General features: G+C 36.4%; 1 protein-coding gene across 1 annotated transcript in view; it reads right to left on the reverse strand.

The window, feature by feature from the left end:
* The window catches only part of SPATA17 (spermatogenesis associated 17), a 239,005-nt gene that overhangs the window by 182,215 nt on the left and 34,173 nt on the right, over nt 1-22,617 (reverse strand). The window contains exon 4 of the mRNA XM_007988425.3: nt 12,736-12,786. Within this exon, the coding sequence (XP_007986616.3) occupies nt 12,736-12,786 (51 nt within the window). The remainder of the gene's footprint in view (nt 1-12,735; nt 12,787-22,617) is intronic.

Consider the following 22,617-nt stretch of genomic DNA (forward strand, 5'->3'; position numbering starts at 1 on the left):
CCAAGCACCAGTCCATTGGGTTTTATCCCCAAAGTCTACTTTCTTTTAGCTAAAAAATATTTAGTATAAAATTTGTATAAGTTGAATATTGGATCAATAAAAAGTAAACCGAAAAAATTGTTTTAAATTCTGATTCTTTATTTTTCTCTCTTTTAAAACACAGCCATTTAAAAGGTCATTTATAACCATTTTGCAATTTAAGATATTAAACATGGCTGGGCATGGTGACTCATGCCTGTAATCCCAGCACTTTGGGAGGCCAAGGCGGGCAGATCACAAGGTCAGGAGTTCGAGACCAGCCTGGCCAATATGGTGAAACCCCATCTCTACTAAAAATACAAAACTTAGCTGGGCATGGTGGCATGCGCCTGTAGTCCCAGCTACTCGGGAGGCTGAGGCAGAAGAATCGCTTAAACCGGGGAGGCGCAGGTTGCAGTGAGCCGAGATTGTGCCACTGAACTCCAGCGTGGGTGACAAAGTGAGACCCCCATCTCAAAAGAAAAAAAAAGATATTAAACATGACGATTATAAGATAGGGTTTTTGTCAGACTCCCAGTATGAGAATTACTAAAGTAACTGAAAATATGCAAAACAGCTTGTAAGAACAAGTAAATCAGAGACAATAACTTTATTTTAATTAATTATTTTATTTATTTTTTTGAGATGGAGGCTTGCTCTGTCACCAGGCTAGAGTGCAGTGGCATGATCTTGGCTCACTTAACCTCCAACTCCCTGGTTCAAGCGATTCTCTTGCCTTAGCCTCATGAGTAGCTGGGATTACAGGCACGTGCCACCATGCCCAGTTAATTTTTGTATTTTTAGTAGAGACGGGGTTTCACCATGTTGGCCAGGATGGTCTCGATCTCCTGACCTCATGATCCGCCCAAGGTGCTGGGATTACAGGCATGAGCCACCGCCCCCAGCCTTTTTCTTTTTTCAATGGAGTCTTACTCTGTCACCAAGTCTGGAGTGCAGTGGCATGACCTTGGCTCACTGCAACCTCTGTCTCCTGGGTTCAAACGATTATCCTGCCTTAGCCTCCTGAGTAGCTTGGACTACAGGCATGTGCCACCATGCCCAGCTAATTTTTGTAATTTTGGTAGAGGCAGGGTTTCACCATGTTGGCCAGGCTGGTCTTGAACTCCTGACCTTAAGCAATCCTCCCACCTCGGCCTCCCAAAATGCTGGGATTACAGGTATGAGCCACCACACCCAGCCAACAATAACTTTAGAAAGTGAAACTAGTAGTATAGCAAACTAATGTAACAAAAGTATTCAAAGTGTCTTTTGAAATACTTCTCAAATTATCTTATTTGCAAGATCAATTCTTTAAATTAAAAAAATTCTAAAATTATATACTCAATTTAGAAACTCTTCCTAATTTTACCAATATTATATTATGACTGAGAAGGAAAAACGAGGAATTGACAGAACCACTTTCCTAATGAAAAAGAAGAATCAATTGGAATATGTATACATATATAAATCATACATGCAAATAAGTGCATATTTTCCTAGCTTATCTAATTTGATCACTATAGCATCATTCTGAGATGGAGATTATTATTAGCCTCATTTGAGAGAAGAGGGAATTGAAGTTTAGAGAGGTTAACTAATTGCCTAAGGTCTTATAGCTGGTTGGATGGCTTCAAATGTTTCAGCATACTTTTACTACATATACAGTAACAATTTTATTAATGAAGGGAACACTTGTAAATACGTGTACTGACAGGAAATCCATCATCAGCAATAGAAGTTATTCAAGTTGCATAGGAAAATATTAAGATATCAAATAGTATTAAGGGAGGGGCTACCTATCACATTAAAATATCACTAAATTACAAATAAAATAAGATTAAATGTGCCAGAAAACACAAAAGATGCATGTTGGCATACTGTGAGGAAGGAAGAATGATGGGGGTTTATGATTTGGTAATATCAGAGAAGTGGATATTCCCATTTCTAAGAAAGAGATGTTGAAGGAAAAAAACTGAAATTGGCTGAAAGATTTGTGTTCAAATAAGAAGAGTTTCTTGTAATGAAAACAGAAAAAATGCAACAACATGGGCTCTTTCCTTCTCCAAACCCAGCAACTATTGGAAACAGCACCAACCATGTCTAGAGAGACTACAACTGGTATGCTTTCAGAAAACATTCTAATGTCCTGACACCCGACGCATCTCTCCAAAGTCTGGCTAAAATTCCTCTCCAAGATAATTCCTTTCATTCAAAATTGGATATTAAAGAATGTAATAAGTAAGTGATGGTTAAGGTAACAAATTAAAACTCATCCACACTAAAGTATAATCAATCAGTCTTTAAGTGGCTTTCTTAGAGATGAGTGGATAAAAAGATCTGGAGGAAACAGCATTTGAGTGGGTGAAGAAGCTGCCATCAGTGAAATGAAGGATCTAAAATTTATTGAGCTCCATGAATGTGCCAGGTATTATGCTAACTGCTTTTATTCTCACAATATCCTTGTGAACAGGGCATGATCTCCATGTTAAAAATGAAGAAACTGAGGTTAAGTAATTTGCTCAGGGTCACATAACCAGTAAAACAGTAAATGGAAAGTCAGAATACAAACCCAGGTTTGTCTTACTTCAAAGCCCACTCTTTCCACTAAAACACCTTACATATATATTGTATAAAGAGAGAGAGTATATGCGTGTTCTTTAGTTTAAAATATAGTATTTTCTTATATTATAGGGAGACTAGTTTAACTAATAGCTAACTGATATTGTAAAATACAATATAGATGAGACTGTACTATATTTCCTGTTATAGAAACAAATGACATCTTAAATTTTGCCTAAATATTCTGTTAATATTCCAGTACTAGTAAATACACTTTTAATTTTTTTAAATGTACTTTCAAGCAGCAAGATGATTTTTTTATAACATTTCTTCTTAATTTCAAGGTGAATGGGTTATGACTTCAAAAAAAAAAAAAGAAAAATGACTTGTATTCATGTCCTTCAAAGTAATTAGCAACTTTCAAAAGTGATTGGTATAAAACAATTATTGTCATTGATCAGCTCTGAATAGATAATTTTCAACAAAGTCATTGTGTGCTCAGCAGATTACAGCTTGTTAACGGGCAAGTTCTAAATGACCTCTTAAGCTAGTCAAATCAATGATGCATATTCCTCATTAAGTAACATCAAAATGTAAGTGGTCTTATAAATAATGTTTATTTTAAGCACTAAAACAAATGGCAAAACCTTGATATATTAAAAACCATCTGCCATAGAAAAGATTTTCCCTCCATTGGGTTTACTTTTATTCCTGAAAATCTATAGTAACCTTAATGACACTGAAAGAAAAAATATCTTCTCTCTTAACATGAAAAATGAAGACATGGGGCTAGGAGCGGTGGCTCATGCCTGTAATCCCAGCGCTTTGGTTGGCTGAGGTGGGCGGATCGTGAGTTCAGAAGTTCGAGACCAGCCTGGCCAACATGGTGAAACCCCATCTCAACTAAAAATACAAAATATTAGCTGGGTGTGGTGGCAGGAACCTGTAATCCCAGCTACTCCGGAGGCTGAGGCAGGAGAGTCGCTTGAACCTGGGAGGCAGAGGTTGCAGTGAGCCGAGATCACACCACTGCACTCCAGCCTGGGTAACAGAGCGAGACTCCGTCTCAAGAAAAAGAAAAAAGAAAAAGAAAATTGAAGGCATGGAAAACAAATTCCTTGATGATAGCTCACCCAGTATTAATGCTCTAAATGTATATGAGAGCACAGAAGTAGAACTCAGTTATCCATAATTATACTTTCATTAGAATGCTCAACATTCTAACAAAGACTGTACAGTGAGCACAGAAATGCGGGTTTACTAAATCTTCAAAAACTAGGAATGTAAAAAGTAGTAATATAACCCAAGTTTTCATTCTAGGTATCACTGCATTGTCACATCACAACCATTTATATTTATACATAAAATATTATCATATGAAAATATAGTTTCACACATATAAGACATATATGTGAAAATCTTAACTAGATATTTTTAGCAAAAGATTCTCGATAATTATTAAATGTGCAGTTTCCTCTCTTTAATATTCTGTTTCCCCACTCTCACTGGCCTTATACTTCCTTTCTCTACAAATCTATTTAATCATTTCACAATGATATTGGTACTAGAAGTAGGAGGAGGGAGGAAGAAATATACTTTTACATGAGGATGGAACATTAATATCTATTCCATCATCAGGTAAAAGCTTGTTGTTGTCCAGATGGCCCCTTCTTTTCTTCCCAAGGCTGATATTTTAGGATATCTTTTTTTGTATAAATAAAACTGTTATTCATTCTGTATGCCCAGAACCATAACATAATGTCTAGCATATAAAAGACCTACCATATCCTTTTTCTCAATTAATTTACTTATCTATCTCTAACTATGTAATCTTGGGGTCATTATTCTAAATACAAATGCTTAATTCATAGTATTATAAATATGAAAATAGTATTATAAGTACTTTAAGGGATTGAGATGAATCTTTATATATCTGACACATATTTAATCATTTTTAAGTAAGGCCACCATATAATCTTTTCTAACTTATTTTTGTATTTTAGACACAAGTGGGAAACAAAAGAAAATGGTTATTTGATATATCAAGTTAGATTAATTTTTATAAATTAAAATTTTTATTATATATGGAGAAAGCTCTAAGGGGAAATAAGCCAATAAAGTGATGTTATTTGGCAAATTTGTTGTTTAAATGACCTTTGTTCCACTGTTTCTCCTGTTACTATTGCTTCTGTTTCCCTAAATGTGAGCATTTCAATCTAAAAAAAATTGTTTGGGGGCACTATAATCAAGTCAAATAATTTAAAATAATAAAGAATCAGTTGAAACTGCAGATTCCAGTGGAATTTCACTAAGTAAGTATAGGTGATTGATCAATAACTGGTACGGGGATTTCAGGGTAAAAGGAATTTTACTTGAAACAATTAATTACATCTGCAGTTCTTTAACACTCTGCAAGCTTTTGTTTATTACCATTTTTTTCATTCCTCATAATTCTTTGAAACTGAGATAAAAATGTATGAAGGAATTCATTTTATAAGAGAGATCTCTAAGATGCTGCATACCAGCACTTCCTGAAATTTGCATTCATGTGATATTGCTCCAGTTGTTTTAGGGCAGATAGGCAAAGGAAGACTCAAGATGTATGACATGATACAAAGGAGGCTTTTCAAAGTCATTAAAATAAATATTTCCCATAAAGTTTACCTTTGTTACATTCCAAGGTCTGTGACAGATTATATGTCCCCATTATGTTTAGTTTATTGAAGACTACTATACTCTAAACATTAATTTAGAAACAGAAGTTGACTTTTTCAGTCCTAATAACAATTTTGTGATTGTCCCTAATGTTTTAAAAATGTTAGAGTCCCTTTTCTTTTCCATTGATGCTTCAGGGCCCAAAACAGGCATGGTAGAGGTATAAATGAAACTAAACACAGACTTTTAAATTTCAAAAATCTGTGTGATCTACACCTTGGACTTCAACCAGCAAAGAAATGATGAATTCTCTTTGTTATCATTTGTTACATCCTACACAAAAATCCATTTAAAATTGGAGCAGGAACGGTGTTTCATCTAGGCTTATGATGGATGACAAATCCTGAAGCTGGCAATAGGAATGGGGGAGGCCACAGCCTGAATATTCTTTTAGATGGTGAGGTTTTTCGTCATGGGCCATCTAATTCTGTCTACAAAGGGAAGCATGTGACACTGCATTGGAATGCCTCAACATATTCCTTAGCTAATTGTCACTTAATTTAGAATTCCCACATGAAATGTACTACCAATAAGGATGCTCATGAATTATCAGGCCACGAGGTCAGTTTTCCAAGAAAACAGGGTATGAGTAATGAAATGTCCCTAAGGGCTCAGTCTAGGTCAGTACAGTTGTTCTCTTCCGTATTTTCAGAAAAAGAGGATTGGAAGTAAAGACAAGATTACAAGTGACCAGCAATGACAGAAATGTGAGTGCCAGACCTCTTGGGTTCAATGTCTAACACTATGACTTACTAGCTATGTGATTTGGGGCAAGATACCTTTCTGTGATTCCCTTTCCTCATCTTTTAAGTTGTAATCTTAATGATACCTATACCTCAGAGAATTGGTTATGATGATTACAGAGAATAGTTAAAATATTTAAAATACTTAGAATGGTGCCTGGAAAGTAGTAACTCCTGTACAATTGTTAATTCATTATTATTATTTACCAGTGCTTCTGACCTACCAAGATTTGGCAATACATGACATAGCAATCTTTTTCTTGCCTAGCTTCAGAGATCCATTTTGTTTTTCAAAAATTAGCAGCCACAATAATTTACTCACAATTGAACTCTTCATAGGATACTATAAGACAATGAACATTTCATATCAGAAACTGATGTCAAAAGTATGAATTGCACACTAAAACAAAGTTGAAGTGGACAGATTAGCAATTTGTCTTTCGAATTTACGAACATTAGTGTAAACTTTATTAAAGAAACAACTGTGTTTCAAGAGAATTGCAGGGCATTCAGTCGAAAACTGAATTTCACAGTGTTATATCCCATGTAGGAAAAAATAAGTTTAATGTTCCCCCCACACTCTAACAAACTGTAATCTCACTCTTGGAACATTACTAATCTACTCTCCATCCTACTTCTCTACAAAGCTCAACATACCCATATAATTGCGGCAGGAGTCAGACAAATGCCTCAGCAGTGAAACCCCACCTTTAAGCCAAAAACAGCCGGAAGGCTGAAAGACCAGACTGCAGGTTCCAGATAAAACCCACGACCCAGACTGAGAACTTCTGTTCTTGTTTGCCTGCCCTTTCCCACTTGGTTCTTTCTCAATAATGTTTTTTACCCATTCAGCTATTGCCTTTTCCAATACTACCTACAGCTCCCTGCTCCCCTATCCTGTGCCTATAAAAATCCCAGACTCAGTCACACTGGGGGAGATGACCCAACTTCAGGTGAGAGACCACCTTCGGGCAGCTGCTCCACATCATAGGAAGCAATGGTGGGGCCAAACCAGCCCCGGAGCCGCAGGCCAGAGCAGGGTAAGGGACTGACCCAGCTGTTAACACACCACCATCCATCCAGCTGCAGATGGCAGAACTAAAGGAGCTAATTAGCCTGTTGTAACACCCCTTCTGGGGCTTTGGGTTGTGGGCACCTCTGCTTGGGCACCACCGCATTCCCCTTGGACAACACACCTAGTCCAGCCGCAAGCCCTGCATGGAACCTGCCCCTGTGCTGGTGTTGAGAATGGCTGGACAGACCCTGCACTCACTTGCTCACACACACTCTCCAGCCAGGGATTGAGCATGCAGTTGCAGCGGCCAGTGGCTGGAGCACAAGCCAGGCACAGCCAGGCAGGCCAAGTCGATGAGGCACCTCCTGCTATAATCCCTGCAAAAGGACCAAGAAAAATCCTGCATCACAAATCAAAGGAGCATTGATCTAGAAGAGGGCATAAATAAAATAAGAAGTCCTTAGAAAGAGAGAGGAAACAGAATCCACTGAAGTCTGGCCGGAGCTCAGCCTAACAAGTTCAGAATCTGGGAAGTTACCTTTTTTAAATCCTTGCTTCCTCACTGTCAGTCAGTTTGACTACAGTACACTGACTGTACAGCTAGTGGTATCCCCCAGCTGTAGCTATTTATTCTCTGAGAATAAGTTTCAGAATCTGGAGTCGTTCTATTGGAAAATAGAGACGTCAGCAACAAGGTTGAGGCTGAATGCATGTAATCTTGGTCCTGGGTTATTTTCCCCCTACAAATGTAAGAATTGGGTATAAGATATATGTCGTTTGTATGACAGACTTCTTCCTGGATGGGGTCAGCCAATCAGCAAAAGCCATAAGCAAGAGAAAACACTAAATATTGAAAACTATGAATCAAGGTAATGAGAAAAAGGGACAAGAAATAGACCTTAGGATGGAAAAAATAATTCCACTAAACTCTACTACCTGGGGATATTTTTAAATGGGTTTTACCCACATAAGTAATTCCTACCCTCATCTTTATAATATTGTCAGAAACCGGACTCTCTAAGCCCAGTATTTGGAGGGCTAAGATGACACCCAAGTGCTCGCTATATAGAAAATGGAGGGTCAGCTTTACACAAGGCTGTCAGAAGATATACAATTGTACATCTAGATGGTAGGGGGAGAGAAATGACTTGTGCAACTGAATCAGCTCATGGCGTTTGCATAAGATATTAACAGATGTTCAAAGAAAAAGAACTGAAAATAAAAGTTGGGGGCCAAATTTAAATAGGATCCACAATGGAGTAGAAAAGATGCTGGAAGAAAAGCAGAACTCTAACTGGAGTAAAGTCAAATTGAAGACTAAAAAGGAAATAAAGTGTCACAGAGAAACAGGAGGAATAGGGCCCCAGGAGCTAAGATAAAAATTTACTGAGCAATTTATTGCTATATTAATTGACTGTCACTGGCCTAGCAGCAAATCAGCAACAGGGGTTTTGTAAAGGCATACTGTGGGTTCTGACAGCAGCTTATATCATAGCAAACCTCCTTCAAATCGGTATGCGTTATGACACTTCAGCAAAATCCTGAATCTCGTGAAGTCTTCCATTTACATATGAACTGCGCAAACTGAATTTTACCTTAGCAAGTCCAGTTTATCTACATCATTATAGTATAGTCAGATAATCAAAAAAGGCTTAACGATCCCCCAGCAAAGGCTTAAATAGTTTGCAACAAACGCGCTTTGAAACTTAGAAAAAATGTGTTAAAGTAAAGGACTTTTTTTACTCCTTGTTTAGGAAAGAATGGGCCAGCATTCATTGATTTATTCAGGGATATTTATTTAACCACCTACTATAAGCCAAGCATTGAAGATACAAAGATGAAGAAGAAAGGATCTGGGCCTCAAGAGACTTACAGTGTGTAGGGGGGCAGGAGCTGGTGGGGTGGAGACAGGCATGTAAATTAGTAAGGATAATAAAATGTTACAGGTTCTATAACAGAAGTATGTCGATGGTAAAACAGGAACATAAAAAAGGAAAGTGATGAATTCTGCAGGGGTAGGGGCATCATAAAGTCTTTAGAGAAAAGGTGACCCTTTAAAACTAAATGCAGCAAATCCGGATATTAATATATATTACATAAAAGAAAATCACATACATATAATTTGTTCTTCATTACAAAAGAGTGATATCTATTTAGGGATGGATAGGCTATAAATAAATTTGTAAAACTCCTGCCACTTCAGAAATGCTCCACTAGCCTCTTTGACAATTGAATACATTTTAGTTGTCATGGTAGCAATCAATAGCCAAATATATATAACTTACAATAGGCTTTGTTCATAAGGAAAATTAAGACAAAAGTTTTGTTCTTATATGTCGTTCATGAAGGTCTTATTCATAATTTGGGTACCTATATATCTGTCTGGATATGATTGGCCATATAGATATTAGGTAGTTATCTGTTACCCTTAGAGATTCTTTCTTTTGAACACTCGCCATTCATGTTTAAATCACTTCTAATTTTGAACTAAGTTACCAGGTAGCTTATGAACTGAAAAAGCAGATTTGTATGTATTAGAAATAAAACTTCAGCTACTGGTATCCAGTTAGGATTGTAATCTTCAGATGTACACAACACAAAGGTATCTAGGCCACACATTGGTTTCTTTGGCCACTCACTCTTCCAAGTAGCAGAATTTTAAGAGCACCGTCTTGCAAAAATCCACTTACAAATAAATTGGTTGGAGTCCACTGATGGATTCAGTTCTGGTCACTGGTCACTTGGATCAACCAATGCTATAAACTTATCATTGTTATGGAATCATTTATGGTCTTTATGCCAGTGAGCCTCATTCCTGATTCCTCAACTTAGGAACATGAAGTAGCACATAGTCTACTACCAGGTTAACCCATCTCAAACCTCTGAAGAGTGACTTTGAACTTCTTTGTTAGAGAAATGTCTCTATTAGAAATTTCCCATAGTAATATTTATGTGCTCCACACAGTCTCGCAGAAATTTCTGAGTGTCACTAAGTGGACTGTTCCAACCTACAGGTAAATGCTAAGTCTTCCCTCCCCTCACTTTAATTCCTACTGCATTCCCACCCTTACTCTGATATCCCAAAATGTTGTGTCAGAGAGAAAAGGCAATAAGAAGAGGATAGGAGTGGACAGGAGAGGTAGGGAGGGGAGCAGAGGGAAGCATAAGAGAAAGGAAGGGGAAGGGAAAACGATCCAGAATTACAAGGGAGAGACTTTATTTGAAAGGAGTATTGCAAGAGGAAGTGGGAGGGTGACTACTGCAATCTTCAGAGGCAGACTATTGCAATAGGGAGAGCACTTTGACCACAAGATTTACAAGCAAGTCAAGAGTAAGGCACAAAGAATTTTTCCTTTCTAGGAAGGTAAAACAAGGCTAGAAGGAATCTAAGGTGGAGAAGTGGGATAAAAGGGTGGCATGATTGAATAGTAGATCAGAGAATCTTTTATCCTAAAGTCAGTCTATTATCAGGAGAGGATGTTAAGATGTTACATGCTGGCCAAGGCTCAGGGACATAGAGGAGGGAGAGAAGCTAAATCACAGACTGGTTAACAGACATTTTGTTCCAATTGATCAGTAGGAACAAGCAATTCAGCTAATCATTTGTGAGGTAAAGAATGGAAATTTGGAGGGAATGCACCTGGCCTTGTCATAGGTAAAAAAGTGGAGGATCCCTGTATATATCTAATTGATACAAGGGAAGAGTAACTTTTTTCCTTTTTCTTTTATTATTATTATTATTATTATTATTATTATTATTTTGCAGTAAGCTGTTTCTAAAACAGAAAAGGGTGTGGGGATTTCTTTTTCTTTTTTTTTTTCTTTCTGAGATGGATTCTTGCTCTATCACCCAGACTGGAGTGCAGTGGTGGGATCTCGGCTCACTGCAACTTCCGCCTCCCGTGCTCAAGGGATTCTCCACCTCAGTCTCCTGAGTAGCTGAGACTACAGGCACCCACCACCACGCCTAGCTAATTTTTGTATTTTTAGTAGACATGGGGTTTCACCATGTTGGCCAGGCTGGCCTCGAACTCCTGACCTCAGGTGATCCAACTGCCTCGGCCTCCCAAAGTGCTGGGATTATAGGTGTGAGCCACCACACCCAGCCAGGTGTGGGGATTTCTTAACCTTTGTTGTTTTCCAGGATCACAAGACTCAGGTAAAATTCAAAGTTGTCCATTGACATTAATCAAAGATAAATTGACATTGGATGATGCTATTGGAAAATTGAGCTTTTAGTATATGCTGGAATAAGTAAAAAACTGCCTTCTGAGGGACTTGTATTAATGTGAATTTCTTACATATGTTTAGTCTAGGAAAAGGAAACCTTAATAAGTCAGACCAGAACTCGATATGAAGGTTTGTGGTGAAATAATATACAAAAGTATGCACCTTTCTAACCCTATCTTCTGTGCTTCTCCCTAGTAGCACAGAAGAGAGGAAGAATATTCTTCTACAATCTCCCCTGGTGACCAGTGGAGATAGTTAAATGGTCATTAACTGCTTTAGGTTCTCAGTCATCTATGACTTTTTACTTTGGAGACACATCTGACATGAAGTAAGCAGAAAATAATCAATGGTGTTTTAGTCTCTGAGGTTAGGTTTATAGCAAAGCGGTACAAAATCTCTGAAATTCCCAGTCCAAAATATTTTCATTAAAAGACAAAAATTGTTTTCCTGTATGAATATTACTGAGAAAGGTAAATAGCCCATTGCAGCTAGAGTATCTGCCTCTGGCTCAAGAGAAGCAGCAGGAAGATCTACTTCTTCCTTTTATATTTTTCCTCAAACTCCAGGAGAGCAAGCAGAGAGGAGGATAAAGAAATACTAGAGTGAGACAGCTAGACTACCAGCACACTCACCTGAAAAGGAAAGAGCCTCTTTCTAAAGCAAAATACATAGTCAAAATAATGTTATCTTACCCACTATGGTTCACCTCAGCACTTTCTGAAAGAATTTTACTACCGTGACTCACTCAAAATAAAATCCATTATTTGCAGAAGAACTAACAGATTAATGAAAAAGAATATAAGGCAACATAGATTTTAAGGACACTAATGAAATTCACTTAAGAAATTTCTCCATTTATAATAGCTTAGCAATTAAATTATCATATTATCTGAAACAAAAGAAATAATATTTTTGTTGTGTCCATTCCCAAGATCAGCACAGAAATCGAGTTCAAGCCTCATAATTGCTAAATTCAGTGTTCTATTAGGAAAATAACACAGTAAAAATGAATACAGAAATGATAGAAATAAAACTTCTAAGCAGGAAACTGACTTCGTTACTGTTAAATCATATGAATAATTTCTAATTGATTTGTATTGGGCAGGAATCTTATATTCCAGAACCATGTTCATCTATTTATCACAATGTATTCTATATGACATATGGAAACTAATACATTGCTTCATTAATATTTAAGTCTTTCTCTAGTTATGGCTCAGAGATATTTAACATTCTAAAACATAAGCATTTATAATTACATGTTTTACATTTTACTCTAATTTTTAATACTGCCAAGATTATTTAGCATAACTAACTTTTTAACTACATACTCTTGCTCTCTTTACCATTAGCATATCAATCAAATTTGCATTATTCTGCTTTGCTCATTTTATTAAAAGCGAATTCAGGGCACAATTGACTTTTCATTTGTTTAACAAGTGAAGAAATATTTACCCTGACAGCCATTGCATTGTAGAGATTCATCATCATAGTATAATATGCTACCTGTGAATCAAGAAAAAAAGATGGCATACATTTCAGTTACACAAAGACAGTGCAGCCTATTTTTACATATAAAAGATAAGAATCTTTATACATAATACATAATAAGAGTTCTAGCCTTAGAAAAATGAAATCAAACGTTGTATTGAAGAGATAGGCTTCCTAATACATAATGCAAGCTTAACCAGAAAAATCTATGGTAGTCAAACTAGGAGCTAATGGAGATATATGATCATAAAATGCTCTCCGCTGAGTTTGATAATCAATGGTGCTCTACTGAGAATAGAATAACAAAGCAGAAATATTCACAAGTGCTGGTGACATGTAGTATTGTATGATTTATTCACTGGGGTTCTTTTAGCCAAAACTCACAGAAACATAAAAGGAATTCATATTTCAAGACGTCTGGTTTAATGAAAAATTCAAAGAAATGCTGCCTTCAGTCGAAATCGTTCAAGGATATGGATGCAGTGATGGAGCAAAATTGTGCCTTCCAACCATCTATGCAAAATGTTATGTACTTAGCTGCCTCCTGAGTAATCCTTGGGAATTTTGTTTCATTTAATATTCATTTTAACACCATAAAATCATAAATACAATGATATCATGTTACAGCAAATCCCTTGGTATAGTGAAGACTTCCTGAAGTGTTGGTTTCTCTCCAGTAAAGACACATCTATATATTAATACACACATTTCTGTTACAGTAAATCATTCAACAACGTAGCTTAGTTCAATGAAAATATTATTTAAATAAACCTTCCCCATCTGTTCTATCTTTTAATTAAAAATATAAAATTAAAATAATTCATGACTGTACAACAAACAATAAAAGCAATGAGATACATACTTTTAACATGATATACAACTTTATCCATTTTTATTCAACCGAAATTTATTCAGTATAACTTGAGCCCAGGTAATAGTTGTTATGTTTCAGGCAAAAATCAGAAAAAAAGTGCCTTAACTCTTCATAAAGGGGCTTTCTGCCCCGTGACAAACAGAAATTCATATAAAAGGGTTTCACTGTAATTAGTGTTGTTTGAATTGCCTGGTCTGATCCAAAGCAAATTGTCTGTGGAGAGCAGCAGGGCTGGATTATTTATCAACCGTCTGAGCAATTAAGAAACAGTTGGCTGCAATATGTTATTTACAAATGAACACAACAATGTTTCTTCATTTTAAATTCTATTTCTTCATGATTGTAAGCAAGGCATAATTGGTGTTTGAGGTGATTTAAAATATTTATTTTGATACTGTATTTCTTGACATCATATTGAAGCAGACATTGCTGTTAAACATTTCTATGAAGAAGAAATACATTGGATATTATATATTTCCAAAAGTTTGTGTTCAGAAAAGGATGTTTCTTGTCTTTATCATATCATTGTTTAGTTAACAGTAGAGTGTATGTGTGAGATTTTGAGCCACAGACCTGTGTTCAATTCCTGGCTTTGCTTTTAACAGCTGTGTGGCCTTGAACAACTTACTGAAAGTCTCTCAGTCTTGATTTCCGTTCTTAGAAAACTGGTCATTATATGCTTCATTGAGTTATCGTGAAGAGTAAAATGAGATAAAGTATCTAAGGTGCTCAGGACATAGTTAATAGTCATCATGAAAGGGATTATCAGTAGTGCTCATGTTACACATTTTTTAGTTAAAAGTATGTAATTTAACTATAAGTAAAATTCCAGGCCAGGCCTGGTGGCTGATTCCTGTAATCCCAGCACTTTGGGAGGCCGAGGCAGGCGAATCACGAGGTAAGGAGTTCGAGACCAGCCTGGCCAACATGGCAAAACCCCGTCTCCACTAAAAATACAAAAAATTAGCTGGGCGTAGTGGCAGGCCCCTGTAATCCCAGCTACTCAGGAGGCTGAGGCAGGAGAATCGCTTGAACTCGGGAGGCGGAGGTTGTAGTGAATTGAGATTGAACCACTGCATTCTGACAGAGTGAGACTCCGTCTCAAAAAAGGCCGGGCGCGGTGGCTCAAGCCTGTAATCCCAGCACTTTGGGAGGCCGAGACGGGCGGATCACGAGGTCAGGAGATTGAGACCATCCTGGCTAACACAGTGAAACCCCGTCTCTACTAAAAACACAAAAAACTAGCCGGGCGAGGTGGCGGGCGCCTGTAGTCCCCGCTACTCGGGAGGCTGAGGCAGGAGAATGGCGTAAACCCGGGAGGCGGAGCTTGCAGTGAGCTGAGATCCGGCCACTGCACTCCAGCCCGGGCGACAGAGCAAGACTCCGTCTCAAAAAACAAACAAACAAACAAACAAACAAACAAACAAACCAGTAAAATTCCAAAAAGTATAAAGGGCTCAATTTTATTACGAACTAACAGGAAAAAGAGATTCAGATTTTGAACCAAAGAATTCTGAATCCTGTATTAAGAGGTGAGAAAGCACTTTGATTCTCATATAACATTCTTAATTAATTGATTAAGAATGATACCACTAATTGATACCACATTTATTCTCAATTGTCTAGCCCAGATGCTTTAGAAAGTACTGAAAGAAGCATATGCAACACAGTATTTTATTATTCTACTTACATGAGGTACTAGAATAGTCAAATTCATAGAGACAGAAAGTAGAAAGTGGTTACCAGGGACTGGAGGGAAAGGAGAGTTATTATTTAACATGACAAGAGTTTCAATTTGGGAAGGTGAGAAAGTTCTGGAGATGAACAGTGGTGATGGTTATGTAACAATGTGAATATTCTTAATGCTACTGAATAACACAGTTAAAAATGAAGTGGTAAATTTTATGCCACACATATTTCACCATAATTTTTTTAAAAACTAAAAAAAAATCACATGTGAATGTGAACTGCATTTCCATAAGCTTTCTAAGAGATACATATAAACACTTTAAACTTTTGTAAAATTTTATCTTTGTTTCTATATTCTGAAAATGATGATTATTTGTTATATTAACATTAACCCTTTGGGTTACTTGAACAGTTAAAATATAACTCATAGAAAGCCTCTAGTTCTTAAAAAATTATTTTCTAGAATTTTGTCTTAGAAGTTTTTTTTTTTTTCATTCCATGAAATTGGGTGAGGAAAGCATATTATACCTACCAAATGTTAATAACATATCCAAGAATGACAAGCCATTTTAATGTCTCAGCAGGCAATATTCTTATTCATTAATTACCTATTCCTTTATCATCAAGATATCAAGTCTACTTTAAAGGGGAAGATTATAGATCTGAGGTGAAAATTAAGTACAACAGAAGTAGATTGTTTTATTGGAGTGGAAACATGGTGCTCAATTTTAGATGTTCACCAAATGTTTGTTGAATAAATGAAGAAAAAGAGGGAGGGGAAAAGAACAGGAAAGACTGGGAGAATTGATGTCTTGCATTTACATCAGATAGGATAGGAAGAATTCCTGGGATTAAAAAATAGCATTTGAACATTATCACCCATTTGTTAGCTCTATGTGGCCTTTGTCATATTACCTAGCTCAATTTTTAGAAAGCTTCTGAATTTTTTTAGAAGGAATATATTCCTTTTGAAAACATAATTAATTTTCTGACTGGTTGATATACATATGGATCTTTTAGACTGAGCTCTTATTCAATGGAATTAGACCAGAGAGGTTATACTTATTATTTATAACTGGTGTCCTTTCTGATTTGTTGTCCATGAACTGTGATGAGTCACCCTACTTACACATGGCTAAGTATTTTGAATGTTATCCTGCCTGTAAGACAAACTTCTGAGAACTCAGTTTCACCATTGGCTATGTTGGTTTTCTATTTTATATTGAGGACTTGATTCTTTCATTTTTACCTATCATTTCCAACTAATCCCTGGGCTTTGTTAAGTCTTCTTTTCCTGTGACTGAACAACCTACAGTCTTCATACCTGCTTAATATTATGTTTAATTCATTTGGAACACCTCTTCTAGATTAATTTCATGAAGTATTGCTTTTATCAACTCCTTTTTTGAATTTTTAAGATCATAGAATTTCAATAGTTTCCAATTGCTTAAAGCAAGGCATCCTAATTGGGCTGACTGATGAAACTAACACACTTGAGTATTTCAGATCACTAGGAGAGAGAGAGAGAGATAAAGTTACAAGCTAAGGCACATGACACTTAACTTTTTTATTTCTCTAGTAGGATAATTATTACTGATGAGAGTATATCCTGTATTTAAGTTTCATTTTTCTCTATCAAGTGAATTACAATGGGGGTGCAGGACAAATGAGAACTACTCTCTTACAGGTCAAAGTGATAAGCAAAATTCACCACAATCAGGTGCCAGTTGCTTTTCTCCAATTATGCCTCCCTATTCCTTTCCCTTAAACCTCAATCTGATCAAATTACTGCACATTTTTTTCTTCTCCACTTTAATATTCATATGACTTTGCTTGCCTGAAGTGTCTTACCATTCCTTTCTAGCTGTCCAAATTATATCTCCCCTATTATCCTTATAAGCATTTATTTATAGGAGAAACTACCTTTTCTTCCCTACTACAAGTGCTACCAACTGGAATAAGAAGCTAGCGTTCTCCTAACTCCAAGGGTACTTTCAAACCATGTCAAACCAGTAGGATGAACTTCTTAGGCTTCTGAATCTCACTATCCTTTATCTCTCCTTCTTGCCCTCCCAACCTGCTCCCGCTACAGGGTACAAAGATTTTGGGCCAGGCATGGTTGCTTACGCCTTTAATCCCAGCATTCTGGGAGACTGAGGCGGGCGGATCACTGGAGATCAGGAGTTCAAGACCAGCCTGGTCAACACGGTGAAACTCTGTTTCTACTAAAAGTACAAAAAAGCAAATTAGCCGGGCGTGGTGGTGGGCACCTGTAATCCCAGCTACTCGGGAGGCTGAGACAGGAGAATTGCTTGAACCTGGGAGGCAGAGGTTGCAGTGAGTGATCATACCACTGCACTCCAGCCTCAGCAACAGAGTGAGACTCCATCTCCAAAAAAGATTTTTGACACCTAGGTTAAAGTCTTATTCTTCATTGGAACTTCTGCCACTATCCCAAGACTTTTCATATTCATGTCAACAGCACATTCAATTCCCTAATCTTACAATTACACACCTTTTCCAGTCCCAATGACCCCCCGGTTCAGTTTAGCCTTATGTTCCCAAAGCATGCTCCAGACTTTGTCAACTATGACCATTCCACCCCTTGTTTTAGACCCAGACTGCAAATTCTTCTCCGTGAAGCCCTAGAGGCTTAATTTCTATTAAAAGACTGTTTCACCTACTCTAAACAAATCTAGTACAGATCTCTTCTTTTCCTCAGTTTTAAAATCCTTCTTCACATATTTTCATGTACAATATACAATAACTGCATTTTTTTTGTTATATGAACATACCGTAAGTTATTTAATCTTTCCTTTATTGTTGAGCATTTTGGTTGAAAACCAAGAAAATATGAGCTTCAAGGATGAAATGATCAACCATTTCAAGAGCAAAACATTTAAAATAATATATATTTATAATAATTTTGAGTAATGTATCTAGATAACACGATGAGATCAACTGGCATCATTTGGTAGATTGAAAAATACAAAAGAAATATATGCATGAAAGTGATAAGAATGAAACCTTTAGAAGCCATGCACAATGGATAACAGATCTGATGAGCCTGAGTTTTTGTTCATTTCCATATTAGGGCTATCCACATTTCATAATTTTGAGTATAATTATTAAATTAATTTCTAATCAAGTAATTATGAGCATTTTGTGCATATGTTTTGCCTTCTTTGCTGGCGATTGATGACAACTGGTCATTATCAACAGTTCTTTTTTTTTTTTTTTTGAGATGGAGTTTCACTCTCATCACCCAGGCTGGAGTGCAATGGCGAGATCTTGGCTCACTGCAACCTCTGCCTCCCAGGTTCAACTGATTCTCCTGTCTCAGCCTCCTGAGTAGCTGGGATTACAAGTGCTCACCACCATGCCTGGCCAATTTTTGTATTTTTAGTAGAGATGGGGTTTCACTATGTTGACCAGGCTGTTCTCGAACTCCTCACCGCAGGTGATCTGCCCACGTTGGCCTCCCAAATTGCTGGGATTACAGGAATCAGCCACTGCACCTGGCCTCAACAGTTCATTTTTAAAATACCATTTTTTCCATAAAAAAGAATTAACAGCCAATTATATTCTTCCTCCCAGTTACCAGTAATATTATCTTCAAGATTAGGTGAACCAAATCTAAGCTTATAATTATGATGAAAATGTGTTGTTAAAGTTTTAAATTAATATTAGTAACTCAGAGTCTTAAGTTGTCCTTTCTTTGGAGTTTAGACCCTAAGGAAAAAAAATATATATATATATATATACACACATATGTTTCAGTTTTCTGGTATGACACTACAAGGTGAAGAATGCTGCCTTATTATCTTATAACTGATTTAGAAGTCCTATAAAGAAAAATATCAAAAATATTGGGCATTTTCTCATCTAAAAATAAACATGTGTTCATCTAATGAAGAGAAAGAAAAACATCTATGGAAGCAACTATGTCAATCTCTTATCAGTTTTACAACTAGTGACTGGTATTTTATACATTTTTGCCAACCATGAAAAGATCAAATTGTTGGCATTTATCATAACAACATACAATGGAATTTGATGGTACGTGTAATCTTTTTTCCCATTTAAAGTTAATAAAACTTTCATTGTTCCTCTTTTAAATAATCATATATGAAAACATTGAAAGAAGTCTTATAATGGTAAGCCATGTATGAATACTGGGAACCTTGATTTCATCAATATAATGTTACGTTTATAACTTGATTAATTTCTTTTTATTGTAAATTAATCTTTGTAATTTTTCTAAATTAAATAGCTTTACCATAGGCTATTAATACATTTCAACAAAAAGTTTTAATTAAATTGAGTTTTAATGTGGTTGCCATACATATGTTCTTCACTAGATGATCTCAATTTAAAAACGTAACATTGACCTGTCTAGGACTACAGTTATATATAATTATTTTATAACACCTCATATCAAACTAATTATGTACTACAATAGCCTTTATACTTCTCTGCTCTCAGACTATTCAAAAATAGCACATTTGATGTTAAACATAATGTAAATTGAGTAATGATAAAATATAAAAAAGGAAAGAAAATTTAAAAGTATAACAAAATATGTACAAGCCATCCTATTTAGTTTTTACAGATAAATTCACTCAGGGAACTCTCAAATTGTTAGTGCTCTAAAAGAAGCAAATTAAAGGATATTTTTCTGGTACTATTGTTTAAAAGAATGACTTATTTTTATTTCCCCATTTATGAAACGAATGGGGTAAGGAAGGGGTAAGGAAAAGCTAACTAGAACACTACACAGCTAAAACAAGATGGGTCCCCAAATAGTAGGACTTTTTGATTGTACAATGAAATGAACAGGCCACAGTAAAAAACCAAGAGTTCAGCATGCATAAAATGCATGTGCACTGAGCACATGCACCAGGTGACAATAAGTTTGTTACTAATAAAAAGAAGAATCAGAGCACATCCTCAATAATAGGAAAGAATTTTCACAGCTGTGACCCAACAGTTCTGTACCCCTAAGATAGGCAAATTTGGGTTATGTTGCTAGATATAGCAGCATGAAAGTCAGCAGAAAGGCCTAAAATGGAAGTTGAAAAGAAGAACAAAAACAACAGTCATACAGGAAGCAAAAAAGAGCCAAACACATCACAAAACAAGACTGGAATAGCTCTATTATTGTGGGTTAATGAAGTCACTGTAGTGCAGAGCACATGACCCTTTAGGACTTGATAAGCTATTTGATGTCACCATGAGAATTATTTAAAAGCTGGATAGAAATATTTTGGTATAGGAGAATTTTGAGGAAAGTTGACTTTCCCCATTAAAGAGATCCTAGAACTTCTAACTTTTCACAGTCCTCTTTCTGCTTCAACTTCACATTTGATACTGTTGACAACTCCAAGTTTCCTATAAGTTTCTCCTCTGATTCCTGTGATATAATATCACTCTATTTTCCTGTTTATTCTCATTTTTAATTCCCTTTCCTCTTCCTAAATCCTACCTAATGCATTCCACAAGCCTCAATTCTTAGACACCATTCTGTACTGTTCACACACTTTTTTCATTAGGTAGAAACTCCTGTCATCTTATAACTATGGATCTAAAATTTTATCTCCAGTGCCGACCTTTAATCTAAGCTCCCATTCAATAGTTTGGTTTAACAAATATTTGTTGCGTTCTAATTTTGATGTGTGAGAGATTTTGCTGAGTTTGCACCATCGCCTTACAAGATATCACCACATGGAGGTGTACTAACATCATAACAAACTCCAAAAGCTCCAAACATCTTTTTGTAAGCATAACCAAGTAACCCATTCAGAATGTTTCTTATAAACATCCTTGCTTTCGTTATCATTATAACTATCAATCAGCTTTGCTGAGATAAAAATACAACTATCGCAGTAGGTTGCAAAACAACAAAAATTTATTTCTTACTCATACTGCATGTGAGCTAAGGTTCCCTGTAGCTATGTCCCACATATCTCTTCATCTCAGCCCTAAGGTTGAAGGAGCAAGCTGGATCTAAGGTATGCCATTCTTCTACCAGAGGGAAAGACTGAGAACACTTCTTTAAAGCTTCAGTTTGGGTGTGGCGTATATCCCATCTGCTCACAACACACAGCCATGCCCCACATCAGCGGGATGGGTATGAATCATCCTTTCTATGAAGAAGGGGAGATGGGATGACTAATTTTGAACAAGAATACAATCCACCCTGGCACATATCGATGTTAATCATCATCTACATTGACCATAGCAAACATCTTCCAACTTGTATCCCAGTGAATCATTTATTTATCCAGTTGGTAAAGATTTCAGTAGGCCTTTTCTGTGTCAGTCACTGTGATATTTTTGAGATGTGATAAATAGGCTCATCACTGCTACCCAGGAGCTTCCAATCAAATGAGATGCAAATAAAGAAATGTATCAGTGAGACAAATGCCCACATGACACGCATTTAAGAAGACAAAATTAATATTTTCAGTATTCCTGAATTTTATTTTCTACTAGATTGGGAAAAGTTGATCTTCAAGTAAAATCTTGAGGGATACATAGGAAATCAGAGCAATGAGAGGCATGTTAGAGTAAAGAAGAGCATTCCAGGCAGAGGGAACAGCATTTGCCAAAAATCTTTAGGTGATAAGGACACTGCATATTTGGGCAATGGCAAGTGGTTGAATATGACTAAAGCGTATTTATACAGGTATAGCAAGAAGTGGCATTAGATAAGAAGCAATGGTTAGACCATGGAAGACCTCACATGTCATGTGAAAAAGCAAGGACTTTACATTGTATGCTATGGGAAGGAGGACTACAGGCATGGCAGTAAAATGATGCAGTTTAGTTTGGAATCAAGAGACTTTTAAGAGGGAAAGTAAAAATGATTTGATGACCAATAGAAGGTGGGGTAGGGAACAAGAGGTGGTAGAGAGTCTAGGATGACTGTTTCTTTGGGTTCGATTTCTGGTTGAATTGCAGTACTATTTACCTGAAATAAAGGACTATAGGAGGAGCCAGTTTGGGCCACCTGAGGGACATCTAGAGAAGACGTTTAGTATTTAGTATGTGGATCTATATAGATAAATATGGATCAGGAGCTGAGAACCCTAGGCACATCATTTAGTCTCCCTAAGTACCAATTTCTTCATCTATAAAACAGATACCACCTGCACATTCTTCTTAACAGAACCATTGCTTATGACATAATGAGACAGTGATTGCAAAAACTATTTTTAAATTAAAAAATCATTTAAAAATATATTAATATAAAATTATTTTATAAAAGTCACACTGAACTC

This window comes from Chlorocebus sabaeus, chromosome 25 (genome assembly GCF_047675955.1).
Source record: "Chlorocebus sabaeus isolate Y175 chromosome 25, mChlSab1.0.hap1, whole genome shotgun sequence".
NCBI lineage: Eukaryota > Metazoa > Chordata > Mammalia > Primates > Cercopithecidae > Chlorocebus > Chlorocebus sabaeus.